Raw genomic sequence first — 20061 nt, 5'->3', positions numbered from 1 at the left:
CCACAGAGTCAAACAGGAATCAAGGTGCAGAGCTTCTGGTTCTACGAACGAGGTTGCCAGCACAAATTGCTCATGGCCAGAGGCCCTACTAAATAGTGCTCTGGCCCATTAACTCATTAGCACCTTTGTGCGAGGTCCTGGCTGCTGTTAAAACTCAGGGCTCAAGGATCTCCGCCCTCTTGAGCTAGCCAGCTCCTGATGTCTCTGATCCCTAAGCCTACTTACAGGTGGGGGAGATGAAGGTGGTGAGCTGCTTATGGCCTGCTCAATCCCAGGTGCAAACCGTCCTGTAGTTGACTCAGATTGCTGTGTATCCTCCTCAGTACTTACAGTAGGTGCAGATCCTGATGCTTCTTCAGCTCTTAAAGGCACTGAATCCTCCCCTCTTAGGCTGTCAGGAGCTGGCTCTGGGGCTGAGTCAAGGGCAGGCATGACACCCATGGGGGGGTAGTTCGCTTTTAAAATGTTCCATTTATTTTGAACTCACATTAATTGTTGGCCATTTCTCTGACCTTGCTCACAGTAAACAATATTCTGCTCAATCTCCAGTGCTTGTCCCGGTTGAAACAGCTTGTGCTCGAAGGCCACACAGCGGCAGGCCGTCAGGGTGGAGGGAAGCCTCAATTCTCCAGCATTTAGCCATCGAAGAGGCTGCCCCTCAAAAGCCCTATGGCCTGGAGCCTTTCACAAAGGCTCCGTGTGAGTGCTACTTGACGTAGCATCCCCCTCCCCATACTGCTGGTGTGCAAGTCACTCCCCCGAGGTCCGGGGAGAGCGACCGCCATCGCTGATCCACAAACCGGAAGCTCCATTGTTGTGCATTTCAGTTTGCTGAGGTTGAAGAGGAATATGACTGATGATTATGTTAGGTTGGGTACAAAAATCCAGGACAAGGCTGACAGCACTGTCTAAAGCTGGGTCCGGCCAGTGGTGGCCATCTTGATGAATCCACACTGAGCTTGTTTCCCCGCACTGTGCATCCTGGTCTGGATCTCCCATGCCCTTCCATGAACTAGAACAGGAAGGGAAAGAACAGGCTGTGCTGGGAAGGAACATGATTGCCCCATGTACATCCAGGTATCAGTTGTTTCCTTTCCCATCCAGCTTCCCCAGAGGTAAGGTGGGAAGGGTCAAACTGGGCTAAACAAAACAGATAACACCCTGACTGTAATCTCATAGGAAGCTGCTAAATACTGAGTCGGACTGTTGCTCCAACTTTGGTTTGTATGTTTTGCTCTGACTGGCAACCACTCTCATCCTAAGGAGCGGTCTTCCTGAGCCTTGCTACTTCAGATCTTGCAGATCGTCTGCCTATGCTTTACCACTGAAATCTGGCTCCTTTCTTCTCATGTAGCTTCCTCAGAAAATTACTTGGAGCCCGGGACTGCCAGGCCTAAACCCCAGAATGTTTCCATCATGATGTAATACTAAAGAAGGCTGTTTCCTACACCACTGACTAATCACTGCCAGCAAGCCATAGCCAATGTCCAGCATGTTGCCCTTCCTAGAAAGTCATTTGCCTTCTAGTTTTGGAATTTTCTTGATTTTAACTAGGAAGCTGGAAATTAAATCTTCTTGAGTACCAATTTGGAAAACACCACAAACACTGTGGGTTTTGCAGGAAATGGCTAATTAGAATGAAACACCTTTTTAATTATACGCCTGATACTGTGATGCATCTTGAGTTCAGTACTTTTAATGCAGAAATTTAGAGTATATTTTCACATTCGACACAGTGTGGCTTGCATTCATGTAAATATAGAGGGGATCCGCCACGTACTGCATTGCAATGCAAACCTTAAGCACATGCTGAAATCTAAGGGCTTAAAATTGGGTGGATTCCATCTCCATTTCAAAACCTACAGATTAAAGTTCCTGATAATGGGCTTTTTATCCTCGACATTAATACAAACCAGCCCTATCATAGGATTTCTTTTTCAACAAGATAATATTGAAGCAGCAAAAACAAATATTCCAATCAGCAATACATGATGGGTAATGATGAAGCATGATGACTGGACTGCAGATCTTCCTATGATGTATTTTGGTTGAACAATAGGGAGCACACAGAAAAAAGCATGTCCATTACATATATGTCTCACAACACAATGGGGGATCATTTTGAAGAAATATGTGTTGGATAATAACAGGATGTATCTTACTGATTTGAGCATTAGCTAAAGTGTTACTTTCCTTTCTCTTTTCATACAGAAACAATTCTGCAGATGATTTCACACACGCTGGATAATGCACTTTCAATGCACCTTAGCATTGCACTCTATCTGCAAAGGATTGCTGAAGCACATTGAAAGCGCATTATCCAATGCGTGCAAAATTTTTGACTGGTTTTTTTTTCCTTTGTACATTATCCATTTTAAAGGTCTGTTCTGGGTCAATTTATGATTCGGATTTCCTGTAAGTAATGTTATACAACAGCAGGGGGACAGAGCTAGAAAGGGTGCTTGTAGAGAATAAAAGATACTTTGCTTTAAAAAAACCTAGACACGATAACGTTGGACGAATGCGTCTCACTTTGTGAGATGAGAAGGATTTTGCTTTCAGGTTAGATAAAGGATTTTGTGGAATTCAGAAATATATTGACCCTTATCTAAAGAAGCTGACTTGTTAAGTGCAATAGACATCTGCGATATCACCATGGTCACAGAAGGGGATCAGCTTATGGGTCAACTGAAACCCTTCCTTCCTCCTTACTCTTTGGTTGTGCATGTACGTGTGTATAAGAATTACAAGGCACTGTGCATTACGCAGATCGAAGGATGGTGCATAAGAGAGCAATCCTAAACATATCGACTCAGAAGTAAGTCCCATTTTATTCAATGGGGCTTACTTCCTGTAGAACGTTCTGAGGATTGCAGCCTAAGTCTTGCGGTGTGTGTATTTGTCATGTCCCTTACATTTTTCCCCAAAAAACAATTTATTAGGATATAATAAAAAACAAAAGATTCAAACATAAAACAAAACTTAAACAATTATATATCCTTCCCTCCTCCCTTCCCCCCCCCTTCTCGGCTTCCCACAGTGCTCCAACCTCCAGCCCAATTCTTAAATTTTCTTCATAACTCCCTTTCTCTTTTTTCATATCCACAGGTAACTTATCCTTCAACCATTATTCTTATACATTTATCTATTTTCTACTATCCTTTAACTTTCAATAATTCTCAAAGCAAAGTAAATTGTCCTTTACATCTTGTCCCTTACATATTTGACAGGGTTTTTTAATCCATCAAGCTTCAGAACCAGTTCTGCTTTGGACAAGTCTGTGATTTTATGATGTCTTCCATGCTAGCCAACAATTTCTGGTGATTGTACTCCATAAAGTCCATGACACAGAAGATATGGTTTTTTGTGGGATGATTCTGTGGGGTTAACGGGGTGATAATTTCTTCCCTATTTTGTTTCTTCCCTGCCTCTATACTAAAGTTATGGTCTGTAAGAAATTTGAAGCCCTACAAAAGGTTGGGAATTTTTAAAGTAGTAGATCAGACCATCCATTGAGTGGCTTAGACTCGGTGCAACTGTGTAGTGATGTTTGCAGTGATTCAGAAATCACCGTAGTGCCTACTCGGAATGAAAGCACACAAAGGCAGGCCTGCAAGGCAAGGCCCAGGGTTGGAAGGCAGCTTCCAATGCAGTTCTGGTGTTTTCCCTCATCACAGCAACCCTGGACTTCCTCAGTGGTCTCCCATCCAAATACTAACCAGGACCGATGCTGCTCAGCTTCCAAGATTTGATGAAATCAGGCTAGCCTGGGCCTTTCTAGAGCCAGTTTGGTGTAGTGGTTAAGTGCGTGGACTCTAACCTGGGAGAACCGGGTTTGATTCCCCACTCCTCCACTCACACCTGCTGGATGACCTTGGGCAAGCTGTAGTTCTGTCAGAGGTGTTCTTGAAAAAGAGCACTTTCTGTCAGAGCTCTCTCAGCCCCACCTACCTCACAGGGGAAGTGGGAAGGAGTTTGTAAGCCGCTCTGAGACTCTGACTGAAGGGTGGGGTATAAATCCAACCTCTTCTCTTCTTCTTCTCTTTCAGGTCAGGGCACAATAAGGAGAAGATGGTGGTTTCTGAAAATCTGGAATGCAGAATTTGCTGAAATAAATCCTTGGGTGCCATTTTTTTAACATTCATTTGGAAAGAAAGAAAATTAGTAGTTGATATTTCTCTGATGTTTGGGATCCCTTCTGTATGGTGACGGCAAACGACCTGGAAATGTGATTCTCTTGTGGGAGCCACAGTGTATTGGCTCAATGTTCAGCAAATTGGCTCTCTTTATTTGTAATTAGTGAAGGCAGTATTATATATTAATAGATTACCTCCTTGCAGCATGGGTCAGCAGTTAGGATGGAACTAGATTAGATGGGAGACACAATGCTAGCACTGAAAAGGCATCTCTGTGTCAAGTTCTTCTCTCCCCATTGACACTGTGTAGTAGACACTCTTGGCCCCCACTCCTGCCACAATGTGAGAATGATAATAGAAGAAAGGTCGGGAAAAGGCTGGATGTCATCACTAGTCCACACCATGTAGTACTTATCACATGTTTAAGAGAAAGAAGTGGAGAACTTGATACAGGGATGCCATTTTCAGTGATATAGGCTTACCTTTCCACCCTTAGCACTTACTCTTGCCATTTGGACCACGAGCTGGATTCAAATTGGTGCAATCCCACTAAAGTTCATGAAACGTCACCAACTTAAAGCAAAGTTGTAAAAGGGACTGGAGTAGACAGAGAAACAAGGAACAAGGCTGAGAGTTCATTAGATCTTCTAGATCCCTATGCGTTTCACTGAATGCTTCATCAGGGGATCTTGTATAAAGACTTCCAACTGTTCCAATTGTATAATAAACTTCCAATTGTTCAAGGTGGGAGCCCCGATGAAGCATTTAGCAAAATGCATAGGGATCTAGAAAAGCTAATAAAACTCCCAACATGGCAACTTGTTCCTTTTTCCTCTTACCCACTGCTGCAGCCTTCTCTTCTTCCTGTAGGCAGAGAAACCCCAGCTATAAATAGACAATTTCCAGGGCTCTCTGTAGTCAATGCTTGTCCAAACAAGGTACGTACCAAGTTAAAAAAAAATCCCGTGTGATATTCTGTATGACACAAATTAAGTCTATAGTTACATTAAAATACATATTTTGGTTGGACTGATGTTGTATTTTATGTCTTCTTGATTGGAACTCCATGCTATATTGGTAAAGGAACACTGAACTGCTGAGAGAATTCATTTTTAATGGACAGGGTTAGCCCAGTGTCACTAAATTGATTCCTAACCTTTTTTATTTTAGACTGCTGCTTGTTTAGGCTTCTGGCCAATGTAGCTAGCTGGAAGTCAAATAAATCGTTTCTCTTGCCTTTATTGTCACTTTCTAACCAACTGTGGGGAGTCCATCCTCAGCTCTTCCGCATTCTCATTTTTGTCACTCGTGTGTCCCTGTTGCTTTGGGTCTCCCCCCCTTTTCCACATGTGTTTTGCTTCCTCTGGGACTATTACAGAGAGCAAAGCACAAATGGGGGGGGGGAAATCCGGAAGCAATAGGAGCACACAAGTGATGAAGATCAGAATGAGGAAGAGGGAGGAAGACACACAAGCATCGAACCCTTTGTGGAGAAGGAAGGACGCAATGAAATTATGTTACTGAAAAGGCAATGTATTTTAAAATGTCATTACACTGGGCAATTCTGTCCTACTTTCTTCTCTGAAGGCATTTCAACGCAGAAGCAGAATCTGATCCCTCCTGTTTTGAGACTATTTTGCATTGGTGACAAATGACTCCCCACCTAATCTAGCAGGGGGAACACAGATTTATCTCTGCAAAATCAAGCCGCTGTAGTGCATGTCTAACCAAGGCCCTTCCCCTTTACTCCATCCTGTACCTTCCATACAGTTGAGGAGGGGGAAGGATGTGCAGGGATCCCTGTTTCCTCTGTTCACTGAGAAAGAAGGTGGTGGGAAACCTGATCTCTAAACCAGGCTGATTTGCAGCACTCCTGTGACCATTTACTCCTGATTAAATCCCACCAAAATCAACAGAATGTGCACACAAAACTCATAATGGGAACTTTTTGCTGAACTGTCGGTGCTGTTTCTACTCTTATAGATGACGTTGGTTTTAGCTTCAGTTGAACCCATGAAGCTGTCTTTCACCTTTTGTCTATCAAAATCAGCACTGTTTCCTCTGACAGGAAGAAGGTCTCCAGGACCTCAGCCCTTCACGTCACCTGTGACCCAGTCCTTTAAGCAGAAGAGCCTGCTGAATGAACTCGAGACCCAGTGCATGCCGAGCAGATGTTCCACCACTGAGCCACAATCCCTCTCCTTAATGAGGACACATGAAGCTGCTTTATACCAGGTTAGACTGTTAGTCCACCAAAGTCACTATTGTCCATTGCAGGTTCTCAGGCAGAGGTCTTTCACATCACTTACTAACTGGTCCTTTTTACAGCTGGAGAGGCTGGGCATTGAACCTGGGACCTTACACATGCAGAACAGGAGGTCCATCACTTAGCCATGGCCCCTCCACCAGTATGCTTTAAATGCCTTTTTGCTGGAAATCACTTTGAGCAACTTGGGAAAGTGGTCTACAAACATAAATAACAAAGAAATGCATGCAACAGAACCTGGGATCTTCTTTGGGAAAGAGAGATCTGGAGGATAGAGGTGTGTGTGTGGGGGTGGGGGTGCTTATCCCTTCCCACATATACCATTTCCCTGCTGCAAGTCCTTCCTCCCCACCATGGGAATGCAGAGGTGTTTTGAATGAAAACAGAACTCTGGAACCAAAACATTAGTGTGCAGATAAAAGGAAGTTTTTTTCCTCTGCTTCTCTGCTCCAAATCAGCCCTGGCAAAAATAGTAGAAGCCATTGTTGTTGTGTGTAGGATGAACTCAGTGGAGGGAAGGCAGCATGGTATAACCCAGTCTAATCAGATCTCAGAAACGAAGCAGAGTCGGTACTTGGAAGGGAGACCACCAAGGAAGACTCTGCAGAAAGAGGCCAGGGCCAACCACCTCTGCTTCTCGCTTGCCTTGAAAGCCCCTTGCTGGGGTTGCCATAAGTCAGCTGTGACTCGACAGCACTTACAAACGCACAAACACACACGGGATGAATTCAACGAGTACAGTCCACACAGTGGTGGGAAGAGATGTGCTTTTCCCAGGAACACCTTTCACTTGTGCATGAGTGTGCCCCAATAATTGCAGGAAACTCTGACACAGCGATGTCCTGAGCAGCCAAACCTGGCTTAGGGACTGTGACTCAGTGGCAGAGCACCTGCTTTGCATTGGGAAGGTCCCAGGTTCAATCTCTGGCATCTCCAGTTTAAAAACAAAACACATAGTAGGTGATAGGAAAGATCTCTCCCTGGGTCCCTGGAGAGCTGCTGCCAGCCAGAGTAGACAATGAAAACCTTGACAGACAAAGGGTCTGACTCAGTATGAGGCCGCTTCCCAATGTTCACGTGCTTATCAGCTGTTAAGCGTGAGGCCGCTTCCCATGTTCACGTGCTTATCAGCTGTTAAGCGAGGAGGGTGTCTTTCAAAAAGAGGGGAAAGAAAGTCTTCAGCTTTTCCTTTGGGAGTTACATGGAGAGGAGCTGTGCATCTGCCATTAGCCTTGTGATGCTCACAGCCCTGCACCCACTCCCACTGAATGCCAACAAGTGGTCGCAAAGTGGTGATATTTGACTTCCCTTCTTTCTCACATCAAGCAACACAGAAGTGAAGTGTTCCCTCTGAAGTGGGAGGAATAGGATTGTCTTTGCCTGCCGCCCACAAAGCCCTCCGCTCAGCGCAGCTTAGGAAGGTCTTCAGAAACTTTGTGCTGACAAATCAAAACTCACAGAACAGAAAACGCAAACCCGAAGGCAACCGTTCAGTTAATACCACTCAACTTAGCCGTGTCTTTTGTTCAACCTATTGTGGAGAGAGATGTCATTGACCCAGTGCCCTCGAAAACCCAGACGCCTGCCTGGAGAGGCAAATCACCCTCATTTGAACCCAGGGGAATACAGATCCAGTGACACATCCCCTCTTTGCATTTGGAGTCAAGGGGGACGGTGGCTCGCCAAGGAGGAGAGCTAGGAAACAGAAAGCCTGCCCTCCCCCTGTCTGCTGAAACCTGCCCTTTTCTCCCAGACATTATTGACACTCATCAGCATCTGCCAACCTGTGTGGAACTTGCTTACAGAAGCAATCCGCAAAAAAAAAGAAGAAGAAGAAAAGAAGAAGGGAACAAAGATACTTTTCAATCCCTATCTAGAGAGGTTTGCTTGTCTGCCAACCTCCCAGGGATGCAAAGGACATGACAGCCCCCCCCCCAAAAAAAAGAGTAAAAAAAATCCGAAACAATAAAAGAATCTTACCTTAAAGGAATAATAAAAAGATTCCCACTCCTCTTCTTCCAGCACTTCCGTGAAAGTCAGCGTTTCCGTGCAAGTTACCAGAGTAGCATCCAGCCTGTCCATGCCTCCGTTCCGGCTGCTGCTGGCTTCTGTGACACCGTCTTGCATGGCTTGTTGCTCCTCGGCAAACTGCTGTGCTTCTTCTTGCAAGAGAGAGCGAGCGAGTGCAGGCAGGCTCTCCTCGGAGGAGCACGGCAATAGAGGCAGCTCCACTGTTCCACGACTGGCTTAGTGGAGGCATCAGGCTCCAAAGCAACTGAGCAGAACCATCCAGGCTGGAATCCTTCTTTCCACCCCACACTCCCCACCCCTCAAAAAAAGACAACCCTTCTGCTTGCCAACAGAAGTCACTGGCCAGGTGCTTCTCTTTGACAGCCTCAGCCAATAACCATGGAACGCGCCTGGCGTCATCTTTGCACCTGTGCAAAATGCTAGATCGCTGAACATCCAAGGTGCCAACTGGCAAAGCCAACATCGCCTTCTTTACAAAGTAATCCACATGCAGCACAGCCAGCCTATACAATGGTGCACCTTCTTCCCTGACTAGCCGACTGCATTTTCAAGATCCAAAGGTGCTTCTCTGCCATAGGTCAGGAGCAAAGGTCACTGCCACCCATAGGAATCTACTCTGTTCAGCCTTTCCTCTGTGACTGGTTCAGTCATGCTCGCCTATGACTGCCTCTTGTCTGTATTTTGCCAAGGGTAAAAGAGTACGCAAGGCTGGGGTCATGGCTCAGTGACAGTACGTCTGCTTTACATGCAGAAGGTCCCAGGTTCAGAGTCTGGTATAGGCACATAAAATGATCAGGGAAGAGCAGTGTAGAAAGTCTGTCCTTAGTATTTTTATTTTCTTAAAATTCAATAAAAATGTAACCGGGGGAGGGGGAAGCTAGTGATATGAAAGACCCCTTCCTGAGACCCTGGAGAGCTGCTGCCAGTCAGAGTAGACAATGCTGGCTTTGATGGACCCAGTTCTGTTGATTACACTGACTCTGCCCGTGGCTCGCGCTCTTCCCCAAGGAACACTGCCAGCTTTTCTGCCCATGAAAAAGGAGGGGAGATTACCCAGAGAGGCTATGCTGAAAATCACAAGACCTGTGCCTACAAAAGCCATGTGGGACATGGGCTGTAGTACAGATGTGAACTGGATGAGAGCCAGTTGGGTGCAGTTGTTAGGAGCAGTGGACTGTACTCTGGGAGAACCAGGTTTGAGGGCCTGGCGGGATCTAGTCCATGGGGTCGCGAAGAGTCGGACTCGACTGTGCGACTGAACAACAAGGCTACAAGAAAGGACTTCAGACTTGTTCATGCACCTGAAGAAATTACCAAGGTAAACATACGGAATTAGATTTTCAATAAACTTCTCAGGTGGGGCAGAGTAGCACTGTGTATTCCACTCCCTGTTCCCTAGGTATGGCTGTGAACTAACAGAGCTTTAATTGTTTCTATTTTTTTAGGGGGAACAGATCCCTTCACTAGAATCCTGCAGGTACATGTTATGTCTGGGCGCTCCAACTGGCCTGGCTGGATGAAACCACAGCTGGGATGGATACTGTACAGAGCCACTGATGGGTGGGTGTGGTTTAGCCCTGCAGCTCGCTGGCCCAATAGGGAGAGACGGTCTGGTGAGAGAGGGAGAGTAACGCCCAGCCGGAGAAGACTCAAGACGTCTGGAAGAGAGGGAAGCTTCAGCCAGGGGTAGTTTTGTAGAAAAAGAGCTAGGGGAACTCATTAGCATAACTAATTAGCATATGCCACACCCCCTGAAGGTAACAAGGAGACGGCTGCACTTGCAGAAAGAAATGGAGCTTTAGCTGTTTATACCTACAAGTGTGACTGCGGCAAACGGGAAGAAGTTTATGCAGTGGCAGATCTGGTAAAAAAAACATACTTTGATTATGAATTAAATGAGCTTTATATAATGATAATCATTGCAGCTACTAATGGATTAGAATTATGAAAATATCCCCTCCCCCCGCACCTCACTTGGGGAACCGCGATCCCCCGCGATCCCCCCCGAATCGACCTCTGGCTTCAGCCATGCCCAGAGAAGGGGAAGAGAGGCCAACAGGAGGGGCGGGGGACAGCAAGCAGCCCCGCAGCCCTTTCCTTGTGCCAAGGGAACATCAGCAAGGAAGGCACGCCAGCGTGAAAGAAGATCTCTGGTGGAAGATCGAGGAGCAGAGGGGGCCTATCATGGAAACAAGCAGTAGTGTGGGTAAGGGCTGAGGAGGAAAGGGTAAAGTCAAAGATCTATAAAAAGGGATCCAGGAGGACTTGTCTGAGATGGGCTTGCCAACCTCCAGATGGTGCCGGGAGATCTCCAGACTACAGAGATCAGTTCCCCAGTTAGGGTTGCCAGTTCCAGGGTAGGAAATGCCTAGAGATTTGGAGTAGAGATGAGGGGGGGGACAAACAGGGTGTAATGCCACAGAATCCACCCCCCAGAGCCCCCGTTTTCTCTGGGGAATGGATCTCTGCCATCTGAAGATCAGCTGTAATTTGGGGAGATCTCAGGGCACCTCCTGGAGGTTGGCAACTCCAGCTGCCAGATGAGCCTTGACGATCATTTCATTTAAGGCAGTTGTATTAGGACTGCCTTTTGCTTGATTTAGCTTTTATTATTGGACAGTCCAATTTGGAGTTTTAAAACCGTGGCTTTTATGGGTTTTATAATTGTTTGCTTTAATTGTGTCTTTATAATGTTTTACTTCTATCGTAAACTGCCTTGAATTCCACCAGGGAGAAAGGCAGCTAATAAATGTTTTAAGTAAATATATATTTTTGAATAAATAAATTTCCCTCAAGAAAACGACTGTTTTGGAGCTATTATTATGGCATTAGGCCTCACTGACATCCCTCCCCAGGCTCCATCGCCCAATCTCCAGAGGTTTTCTGCCCGGGAGTTGGCAACTGTAGCTGAGCCATGACCATCCTAAGGGTGACGTCAGTTCTTCTGGGAAGCACTGCAAGGTTTGTTTAAAAGTTCCAAAATCTCTGGGCAAGTCACAGAGCAATACACATTCCACAAATGAGGTCACAGAATTTACTGCAATGGGAAATTGCCACATTCAAGACAAAGGCTCCTTCTGCTGGAAGAAGGCCTGACATTCACCTGAGCCTAGGGTTGCCAACTCTGGTTTGGGGAAAACCTGGAGATGTGGGGGTGGAGCCTGGGGAGGGCAGGGTTTGGAGGGGGGAAGGACCTCAGTAGGGCATGTGTTAATCACTCTTTGGGTGAAGAAGTACTTCCTTTTATCTGTTCTAACCTGACCGCTCAGCAATTTCATGGAGTACCCACGAGTTCTTGTATTGTGAGAAAGGGAAAAAAGTACTTCTTTCTCTACCTGCTCTACCCCATGCATAATCTTATAAACAATGTTCCCTCTAAGCTGAAAGAGAAGATATAATATTAAATGAGATGCCAGCAGGCTAAAAACAAATTAAACTAGTAGCATCCGCTAAAATCAAATAATTATCTGTTTAGAAAACATTTATGCCACCTCTCCGGAGAACCCGCTAGAGGCAGCTTATGAAGTAAAACATGAGAAACATAATACAACAGCATAAAAAACATTAACATTAACAAACTACTAAAAACTTGCCCATCAAAAGTGCATCCAGAACATAAAGCAGCATCAGTTTATCTGCCCCCAAATGATCTTTCAGAGATAGTAGCTGAAAATCTCACTTTTCAGCACAAAGGTGTCCTCTTACAGATTGCACCTGTTCTTTGGTGATGGAAAACATATTATGCTGGAAACATCATTGTGCTAATGTCCATCCTTAGATTGAATCCAGCCACACCGAACACCCTAGTGCCCAGCAATTCATTACAGTACTATCAGCTCTGCAAGCAGGACACTTCTATGAACTTTTCACCTGCAAATTCATAAAAGTGCCATTATTCAATAAAAGTTTAGAGAGAAGGCTGAAGCCAATGGTGTTTTTTGGCAGATAGTTGGAAACACCTCTCATTTAATGATATCTCTCACTGCATCTTCGGCTACCTCTGTGTTGTATACTGAGAATTACATCAGCGCTAGCGAGGCTATGTGGTCTAGCACAACTTTGGGTGCTAGAACAATAGAGGAATCGGATCCTAAGGCAGACCAATTGGAGTGCTTGGATTCTAGAGGAGACCTATGATGGACTCCTCCACTGGAAATAGCCTATCACTGGTGTTGGGGCATGTGTTGGGTGTGGAGTACTGCAGGGATATAAGCGGGGCTCGGACCTCGCTAGTTTGTCTTTCGTTTTGCTTGCTTAAATAAACGTGAGCTGATCACTACTCAGTGCTTCCGAATTCAATACTTTACACTCTAGAACAACAGCATTTTGGAATCTAAAAGTATTTTCCTCTCCATTGCATACCATAATTTGATTAATCAATAATGTAATTTCACTAATGAACTTCAAAAATGATCTTTATACAGGACTGGAAATAGAAGCCTACCTGTGCTTCTGTCATATTGGATAAAAATAAGGCCAAGACCAATGGTGCAAAATCAGGTAAAAATATACTTTATTACCAGAATATAGTAAAGTTCTTCCAGTGACAATTACCTACTGATCTTTTACACTTTTCAAAGAGCTACTGCAAGACGAACAGGTTGGTAACATTAATTTAGGCACAGTAAAAAGATTTCTTTAATTTTGAGCCAAAACCCTTTGGGTGCTAGACAGCCTTATCTTATCTCTGTTCTTTCCGAGAAGTTTCTCTTCCTCATACAATCTCAAGGACAGAATAAACTCTAGTGGTTTTGTATGTGACTGATACTGTAGGACTTGGATTTTAACTTTTAATACAATATCTTATTTATATAATGTTAACTATATTTATGTAAACTCAGTGTCATTATTATATATTACAGATTCCCCTGACGAAGCCTGTTGGTGAAACGCGTAGGGAATTTTTGGAAATTTAATTGAGTAATAAAGTATGTTTTTATCTGATTTTGCACCATCGGACTTGGCCCTATTTTTATCTCCTGTGACTGGTGCAGCTCTATATTTTCTTGTTTCTTCTCTCACAATGGACAGAATTTGGCAACAGTTGCAACTAAGGCTGCCTTCCTATGCACACTTCCCTGGAAGTGAAGAACCCTCTTCAGATGTTATGATCCCACATACCAGGAGTCTGCTAACCATGAGCAGGGGAACCACCTGTTACCCATGACCCACCTGATACACGTCCTTGCCATGCTGTCTGAAAGGAGCAATCGAGGGATTTTGCTTACATACACTGTTGGCAGAGTGTCTACAGAGCAGTCAGGACACTGAACTGATTAAAGGGTGACAAAAGCTTTCTTTATGGAACTAACAAACTGGATAGAGAGAAAAGAGACAAACCTAGCAGCCTTACTGGCTTAAACTGGATAGAAAGAGACAAACCTAGCAGCCTTACTGGCTGAGAGAGTTCTAGACTGGTCTAAAAGTAAAGCCTAAGAATAGCTTTTTGCAGACCAACAAGAAAGAAGGTACTCCCCCTAGTAGCTAGTCCTGTCTAGCTAGAGCTTGTTGCCCCCTGCAGGATCAGGATTCATCTTGTTCTTTATACACAATACATTGTTGTATTCCAACATGTATAACCCATGTACAAGTCCACATGAAACCCTGATTTTCCACTGTATCAAAGTTGAAAAGACACACAGTGCTCCTTTCAGACAACATGACAACCACAGATATCAGGAAGATTCACGGTTGCTGGCTTTGGAGTATGCCCAAACATTTCTAGAAATGGTCAGGGCTCAATGGACATAGCAGAACTGATTTCTTCTGAGTAAACACATACACAATAGAGGTTTTATTCTCATACTAGTCACAACAACTAAGACCTATTCCATTGTTTTTAAAGGGACTTAGTTTACAGCTGACTTTTGAGAGCAGATGCCCATAGGGCCCAATCAAGCACCTTTAATTCTTATTGACTTCAACAGAAAAATCAATGTGGTTTAAATCTCCTTTCCCCAATATAGCCAGGCAATGCTCTCATGACATTTACTTCTGTTGAATAATATTGTAATTGTACCGAGATCCTACTGCACGTATCTGGAGGTGCCAAAACACAGTGGCAGAGCACATGCTTTCTATGCTGAAGATTCTAGGTTTAACCCCCTGGCATCTTTAGCGAAATTATCTGATGGAGAAGGTGTGGGGACAATCCTTACTCGGCCTGAGACCCTGAGAGTCTTAAGCAGGCGATACTGACCTACATGGGCCTCTAGTCTGACAGTGTATCCTTCATATTCTTGCAATCTAAATCCAAGTATTAGAGAAGTAGTCATTTTGACGAAGTCCTTTTCAGGTGATGCATCCACATGTACCCAGAGCCTGGCAACCATACGTATTAAGACCATGTTCCTATGATGCTCCCAGTATGTGAGATCGCCATATCTCTGAGCATGGAAGACACATCTTTTGCTTGTGTATACAGCTTTGGTACATGCAAGCCAGAAAAATCCAGTGGTCAGGTTCTACATACCAAATGTGTAATACAAGCATTGTCATCCTGAAAAATCCAGTGGTCAGGTTCTGCATACCAAATGTGTAATACAAGCATTGTCTGTGTTCAGACAACATGGCAACTATATACATCTGGAGGATATACACATGGTTGAGATTCTACATCTGACTTGCCATAATTTTCCCTTTTATGTCCGACCTATCCTATTTGTGGCATTTCCAGCCACAAATAAGAAAGTTGGCAAAATAAACTACATTTAGCCACCATGGAGGAACTCTGAGGATTTATTTACGTACCTTTGCAACCTTGTGCCAGCTATCTAGTTACACAGATAATTTCTAAAATTACCTAGATCAACCACAAGGGAAGAGTGGAGAGACCTGAAGTCTATTGATTTTTTTTAAAATCCCTATCCAAATTGAACTAAATTACCTTAAATTGCTGTCCTAGCTCAACTAGGTTAACTCTGCAGACTTCAATTTAGCCAGGTTGGAGAGTGACCTGCACAGGATACCCCTTTCAAATTATGGAGTTATTACTCATCTTTGTTTCTCTTGTCTTCCGAAGCAGAAGAGATTATTCTAAAGCACGCTCCTAATGAAACACCTCAGATTCCCTTAGCTTTCTGCCATGCATTTTCATTGAAATGGCAATGAACAAAACCTTTACAATCCAGAGGAGTTCACTTTGAGTTCAAAAAAGCCTTCATGTACGAGGTGATATTTCAGTATTTCTGGTCAGTTTTTTAATAAGGGCTTTGAAGTTGCAGAACATTACATTGTTTCTTTGCTGTTTAGTATAACAAGGCTTAGGACCATTTTGCACCTGACGGCAGCCTCCACATAAACCCCCTAGAAGCACACAACCATGCTGCCAGGCTCGGTGTTGCAGAATACAGCATGTTTCTTTTTCTTAGTAGTTTCTTTAAAATCTAACTTTCTCCACTTTTGGAGGAACACAAGACAGCAATCAATCAAAAGCAGATCAAAAGCAGATCAAAACCAGATTAAAACAAGAAGCGGGGACCCGCGATACTCGCGGGGGGGAGAGAAGGAGCTCCACATGGAGGAGGAGGAGGAAACAGCCACAGGTGAGCCTTCTCCCCTTCCCCCCGCACCAACAGTGAGGCCCAGGCCCGCCAATCCTTCTCTCCCCAACCCCCGTGGCACCGACTGCGCAGCCCGCGTGGCTCCCAGCCACCGGGCCTGCCAATCCTTCTCCCCCGCCCCCTGCCCGCACCAGCAGTGAGCCATGCAGGCCTGCTGAGCCTTCTCCTGCTCCCCCTGGGCACTGGCGGCGAGGCTGAGCGGCTCCCAGCCACAGGGCCCGCCAAGCCTTCTCCTGCCCCCCCCAGCACCGGCGATGAGGCCTGAGCAGCTCCGAGCCACCGGGCCCACCAAGCCTCCCCAATGACCAGAGCATTCTCTGTGCATGTGCAGGGAATGCTTTTACTTTTGGGGGGATTTAAATATCCCCTGTATTTTTTTTCAACTTTTAGATTTTTCTGCACCCCTGGGGACTGCTCCAAGTGTGCAGGAAAATCTCTCTGCCCTCCAAGTGCCCCCGATGTGCAGATTTAGATATCCACACAGAGGTGGCAACTTGGCTATTAGATATATGGATGCACAATCCATGCCATCATTATACAAAACCACTGCAAAAATGACTCTGGTCACTAGCAACCAAGAGCACCCTTTACAAGTACCACTTCATGATGTTTTAGAAAATCAGAAATGATGGAAGTACTTCTCATGTCCAAGGAGAATCCTTTCCACAATGTGGGAGCTACCGCAGAAGAAGTCTGGTGATGAGTAGTGGCTCTTCTCACCATGCCGGGAGATGGCACGAGTAAAACTCTCAAGGCAGAGTGTAACTACTGCACAAGTTCCCACAGGATGAGATGGGGTGCCTAAGGTGTGTGGTTGTGAAGGACTTCTAAGGCTGTGATCACACGCACAATTAGATCCGATATAGGTGCGAATGCTGGGCGGATTTAAAGGGCGCGATCAGACAACATCTGGGAAGCACCCCGCAGCCATCGGCAACCCATTTTGCTCTGCTGCAGAAGTGGAGTTAAAAAACACTGGGGAAACGGGTTTCGATGGGTAACTTACAGACTTTCCCGTGTCTGATCGATCCGGTGCAATCTCATGGCATCAGGATGGTCTGACGAGGCCATCCCAACTCCATGCCGTTGTTCCGGGGAGAGGTGGAGAGGAAGCAACTTACCCTCCCTCTTCTCCTGCCTCCTCCTGGCTAAATGAGGGCTGGAGGCGGGGCGGCCGGAAGCAGGGGGCGGGGCTTCGTCCTGTGCCCCACCCCCCTGCATCTCACCCGGGGGAACTGCGTCCCCCCGCGTTCCCCCCCGAAATGACCTCTGGGTATGATCATACAACTGCGGGTCAAATTCCTCTGGAGGAAATAGCCTCGCTCCCCCCCCCATTTTTTCTGGCGCATGTGACTGCACCCTAAGGAAAGCATCAGCACCTTACATTGAACTTGGAAATAGGTAACCAACACCACTGTTCCAAAACTGTTCTAATATACTTAAATCAGTTTGCTCCAAGCAAAAGGCAAACTGTTACATTTGTACCAATCAAAATGCCCATGTTGTTTTCAAGGGTAGCCCCACACAAAGAATGTTGCAGTGATCAAGTCTTGACGGTGCAGTAGCATGGATCACCGTAGCCAGAACTGCTGAGTCTACATGTGATAAAAGACTCTGGGTCAAATTAACATTGGTAAGAAGCACTTTTCCCAAACAACCGTCATCTGCTTTTGATGAAGGGACCAGTTTTTTTTAACTGGAGCCTCCCTGTAGACCTGAATGCCTGGCTACTGTGATCTGCTCAACTTCTTTTTCATGCAAGTGTGGTGGCTGCATATCAAATTATAACCCTGGGTAGTCATTTTTGCACCGGGGCTTTTACACAACGGGCACGATCCAGGTTCTGCCCATCTTCCTGCATAGAAGGGGAGGGCACGAAGAAAGAGAATCCAAGGTTGTGGTGCAGAGAAAGAGCTGAAAAGGTGTCTTCTGGTTCTTGCATCCTCCCCACCTGAGGTTCACGTAGTAGAGGTGACGGTAAGCATGAGTCTGGGAGCAAGTTGTAGCAGGATACAGTGAAGGTGGGAAGAAAGGGAAATCTTCCTGAGCTAAAGATCTTTCTCAGTTCCAACTTTAAAACTTCAGTCACTGCTTCTTCCCAGAATCTGTGTTCCACATAGACAGAGCACATAGATTTCGCACTAGAGCTGCCTCGATCTGTGTTCCACATAGACAGAGCATCTACAGTGGGAGATCTGGCTGCTGCTGCTTCCAATTTTTGGTATCTAATGTTTTAAATAAAATGAATGTGTGAGTTGCTACATAGTATTTTCAGATGCAATCTTCCCAAACATTTTCTCAACACACATTTCTTTTTTCTTTTTCTTTTTTGCTTGAATCTGCCTTAAGGGTACTATGTGATTGCAGAAGTCACCACAAGACAGGTTAAATTTTTATTTTGCAATGATGTTCTGCCGTTGTTGCAACGATACAAAGATGAGTTTGTGTATTTGACCCAAAATTGTCCATAATAGGGGGTTACATGTTCCATATATCTGCTGCTAACATGGACTGGTGTTAGATATGGAACAATCTAGCTCATTTCTTGTGTGGTGGCTTTCCTTCACCACCCTTTATGTGAATTTTTCAGTGGTGATCAGCATGAACATAACAATTGTTGTTTTAATAGACACAAACAATAGATCACAACAGCTACTGTGAGATATTTGTTCAGAGTTAAATTCTAATGGGTAGAAAGGAGTGCTCAAATACATAGCACATTTATGATTTGCTTTTTTTAACCATCTTCTCAAAATGTGTTTACAAAAACGCACACTAAAATCTATAACATAATTACAAGTAAATAATGCACATGGATCTTTCCATCACACTTGGCTTGACCTAAAGTTACCCATCTAAACTTAGAGAAACGATGTCTTTCGCTCACAACGCTCCAAAAGGATTGCATTTTTTGTGTGTGTTTCTCCCTTTCCTTTTATTATGTACTAAAAGTACATTTCGAATTTCTGAACATTGCCTCTGTGATGCAGAAATGTTTGTTTATACAAAGGTCTCCTCTATTTTACATCTGTGTCAATGTCAAGCTGTATATCAGAGACAATAATGCCTTTTGAGTTTCCTAATGCACATTAATTTTTTTTTTACTATTCCTGCGTCATTCACTGTTATCTGGCATTTTAACAGACCAAAACGGGGCCCTAACAAGAAAACTACATTTTAAATGCTCTGTAGCCAACTGATGTCACAAAGGGAACAGAGGCAGCACAGGAAGAATCCACCAAGCTGCGGTATGTTACCTCCAGCAATGCGTCCTTGGCTGAGCATTGTATACCATCAGTTCTGTCATGAAGACAACACAGCTGGATGGTAGTGCTGCTGGTGGTGGTGGTGGGTCTGGATTCTCTGGAAAACAAGTTCCACATTAAAAGGTTGAAGGAACTGGGTATGATGAGCCTGAAGCAGAGAAGACTGAGTGGAGACATTAATTCTTCAGACACATGAAGGACTGTCACATGGGAAAGGGCAAAGGCTTGTTCGTCTGCTCCAGAGAGCTGGACAACATCAAGTGGGCTTACGTCGTGGAGTGATAGACAGTTGTCCCCTCACATCTTCAGGGAGTCCATTCCACAAGGTAGAAGCCATAATGCTGAAGACACAAGCTGTCAGTTGATGACAAATGGAGACCTTACGCTGCAGAACTAACTAGGAAGTAGCAACCAAGACACAGTCGGCCCATGAGGATATATGGGGAGAGACAGTCCTTCAGATATGTCAGTCTTAGGCCATAAAGTACCTTGGGCTGAACTCAGAAACAAGTGGGCAGAAGATTTTAGGATAGTTTTAGGATAGGTAAGATATGTTCCCATTAGCTAGCCTTTGACAATAATGGAGCTAATGTGTCATCCAGGAATCTGAAGAGCTGTTCTGCCACTTTCCCCTTAAATGAAAAAAACAAAGAACATTCTGCGGGATTTGTCACACCCTGAACACTCCCTGTTTGAACTGCTGCCTTCGGGTAGAAGATATAGGACAATTAAAACAAGGACAAACAGATTAAAAAACAGTTTTTATTCGAGAGCTATTATTGCTTTAAATGCTGTATGAA

At 44.8% G+C, this 20061-nt stretch overlaps 1 protein-coding gene across 1 annotated transcript in view; it reads right to left on the bottom strand.

Annotated features, from left to right (window-relative positions):
• NPSR1 (neuropeptide S receptor 1) overlaps positions 1-8529 on the bottom strand; it is a 111052-nt gene extending 102523 nt beyond the window's left edge. Inside the window, exon 1 of the mRNA XM_015422533.1 lies at positions 8383-8529. Within this exon, the coding sequence (XP_015278019.1) occupies positions 8383-8529 (147 nt within the window). The remainder of the gene's footprint in view (positions 1-8382) is intronic.
• Positions 8530-20061: the final 11532 nt, after the last annotated feature.

This window comes from Gekko japonicus, unplaced genomic scaffold, assembly GCF_001447785.1.
Source record: "Gekko japonicus isolate JY-2015 unplaced genomic scaffold, Gekko_japonicus_V1.1 scaffold1355, whole genome shotgun sequence".
NCBI lineage: Eukaryota > Metazoa > Chordata > Lepidosauria > Squamata > Gekkonidae > Gekko > Gekko japonicus.
The sequence above is the reverse complement of the archived record's forward strand: the minus strand, read 5'-3'. Positions and strand labels throughout refer to the sequence as shown.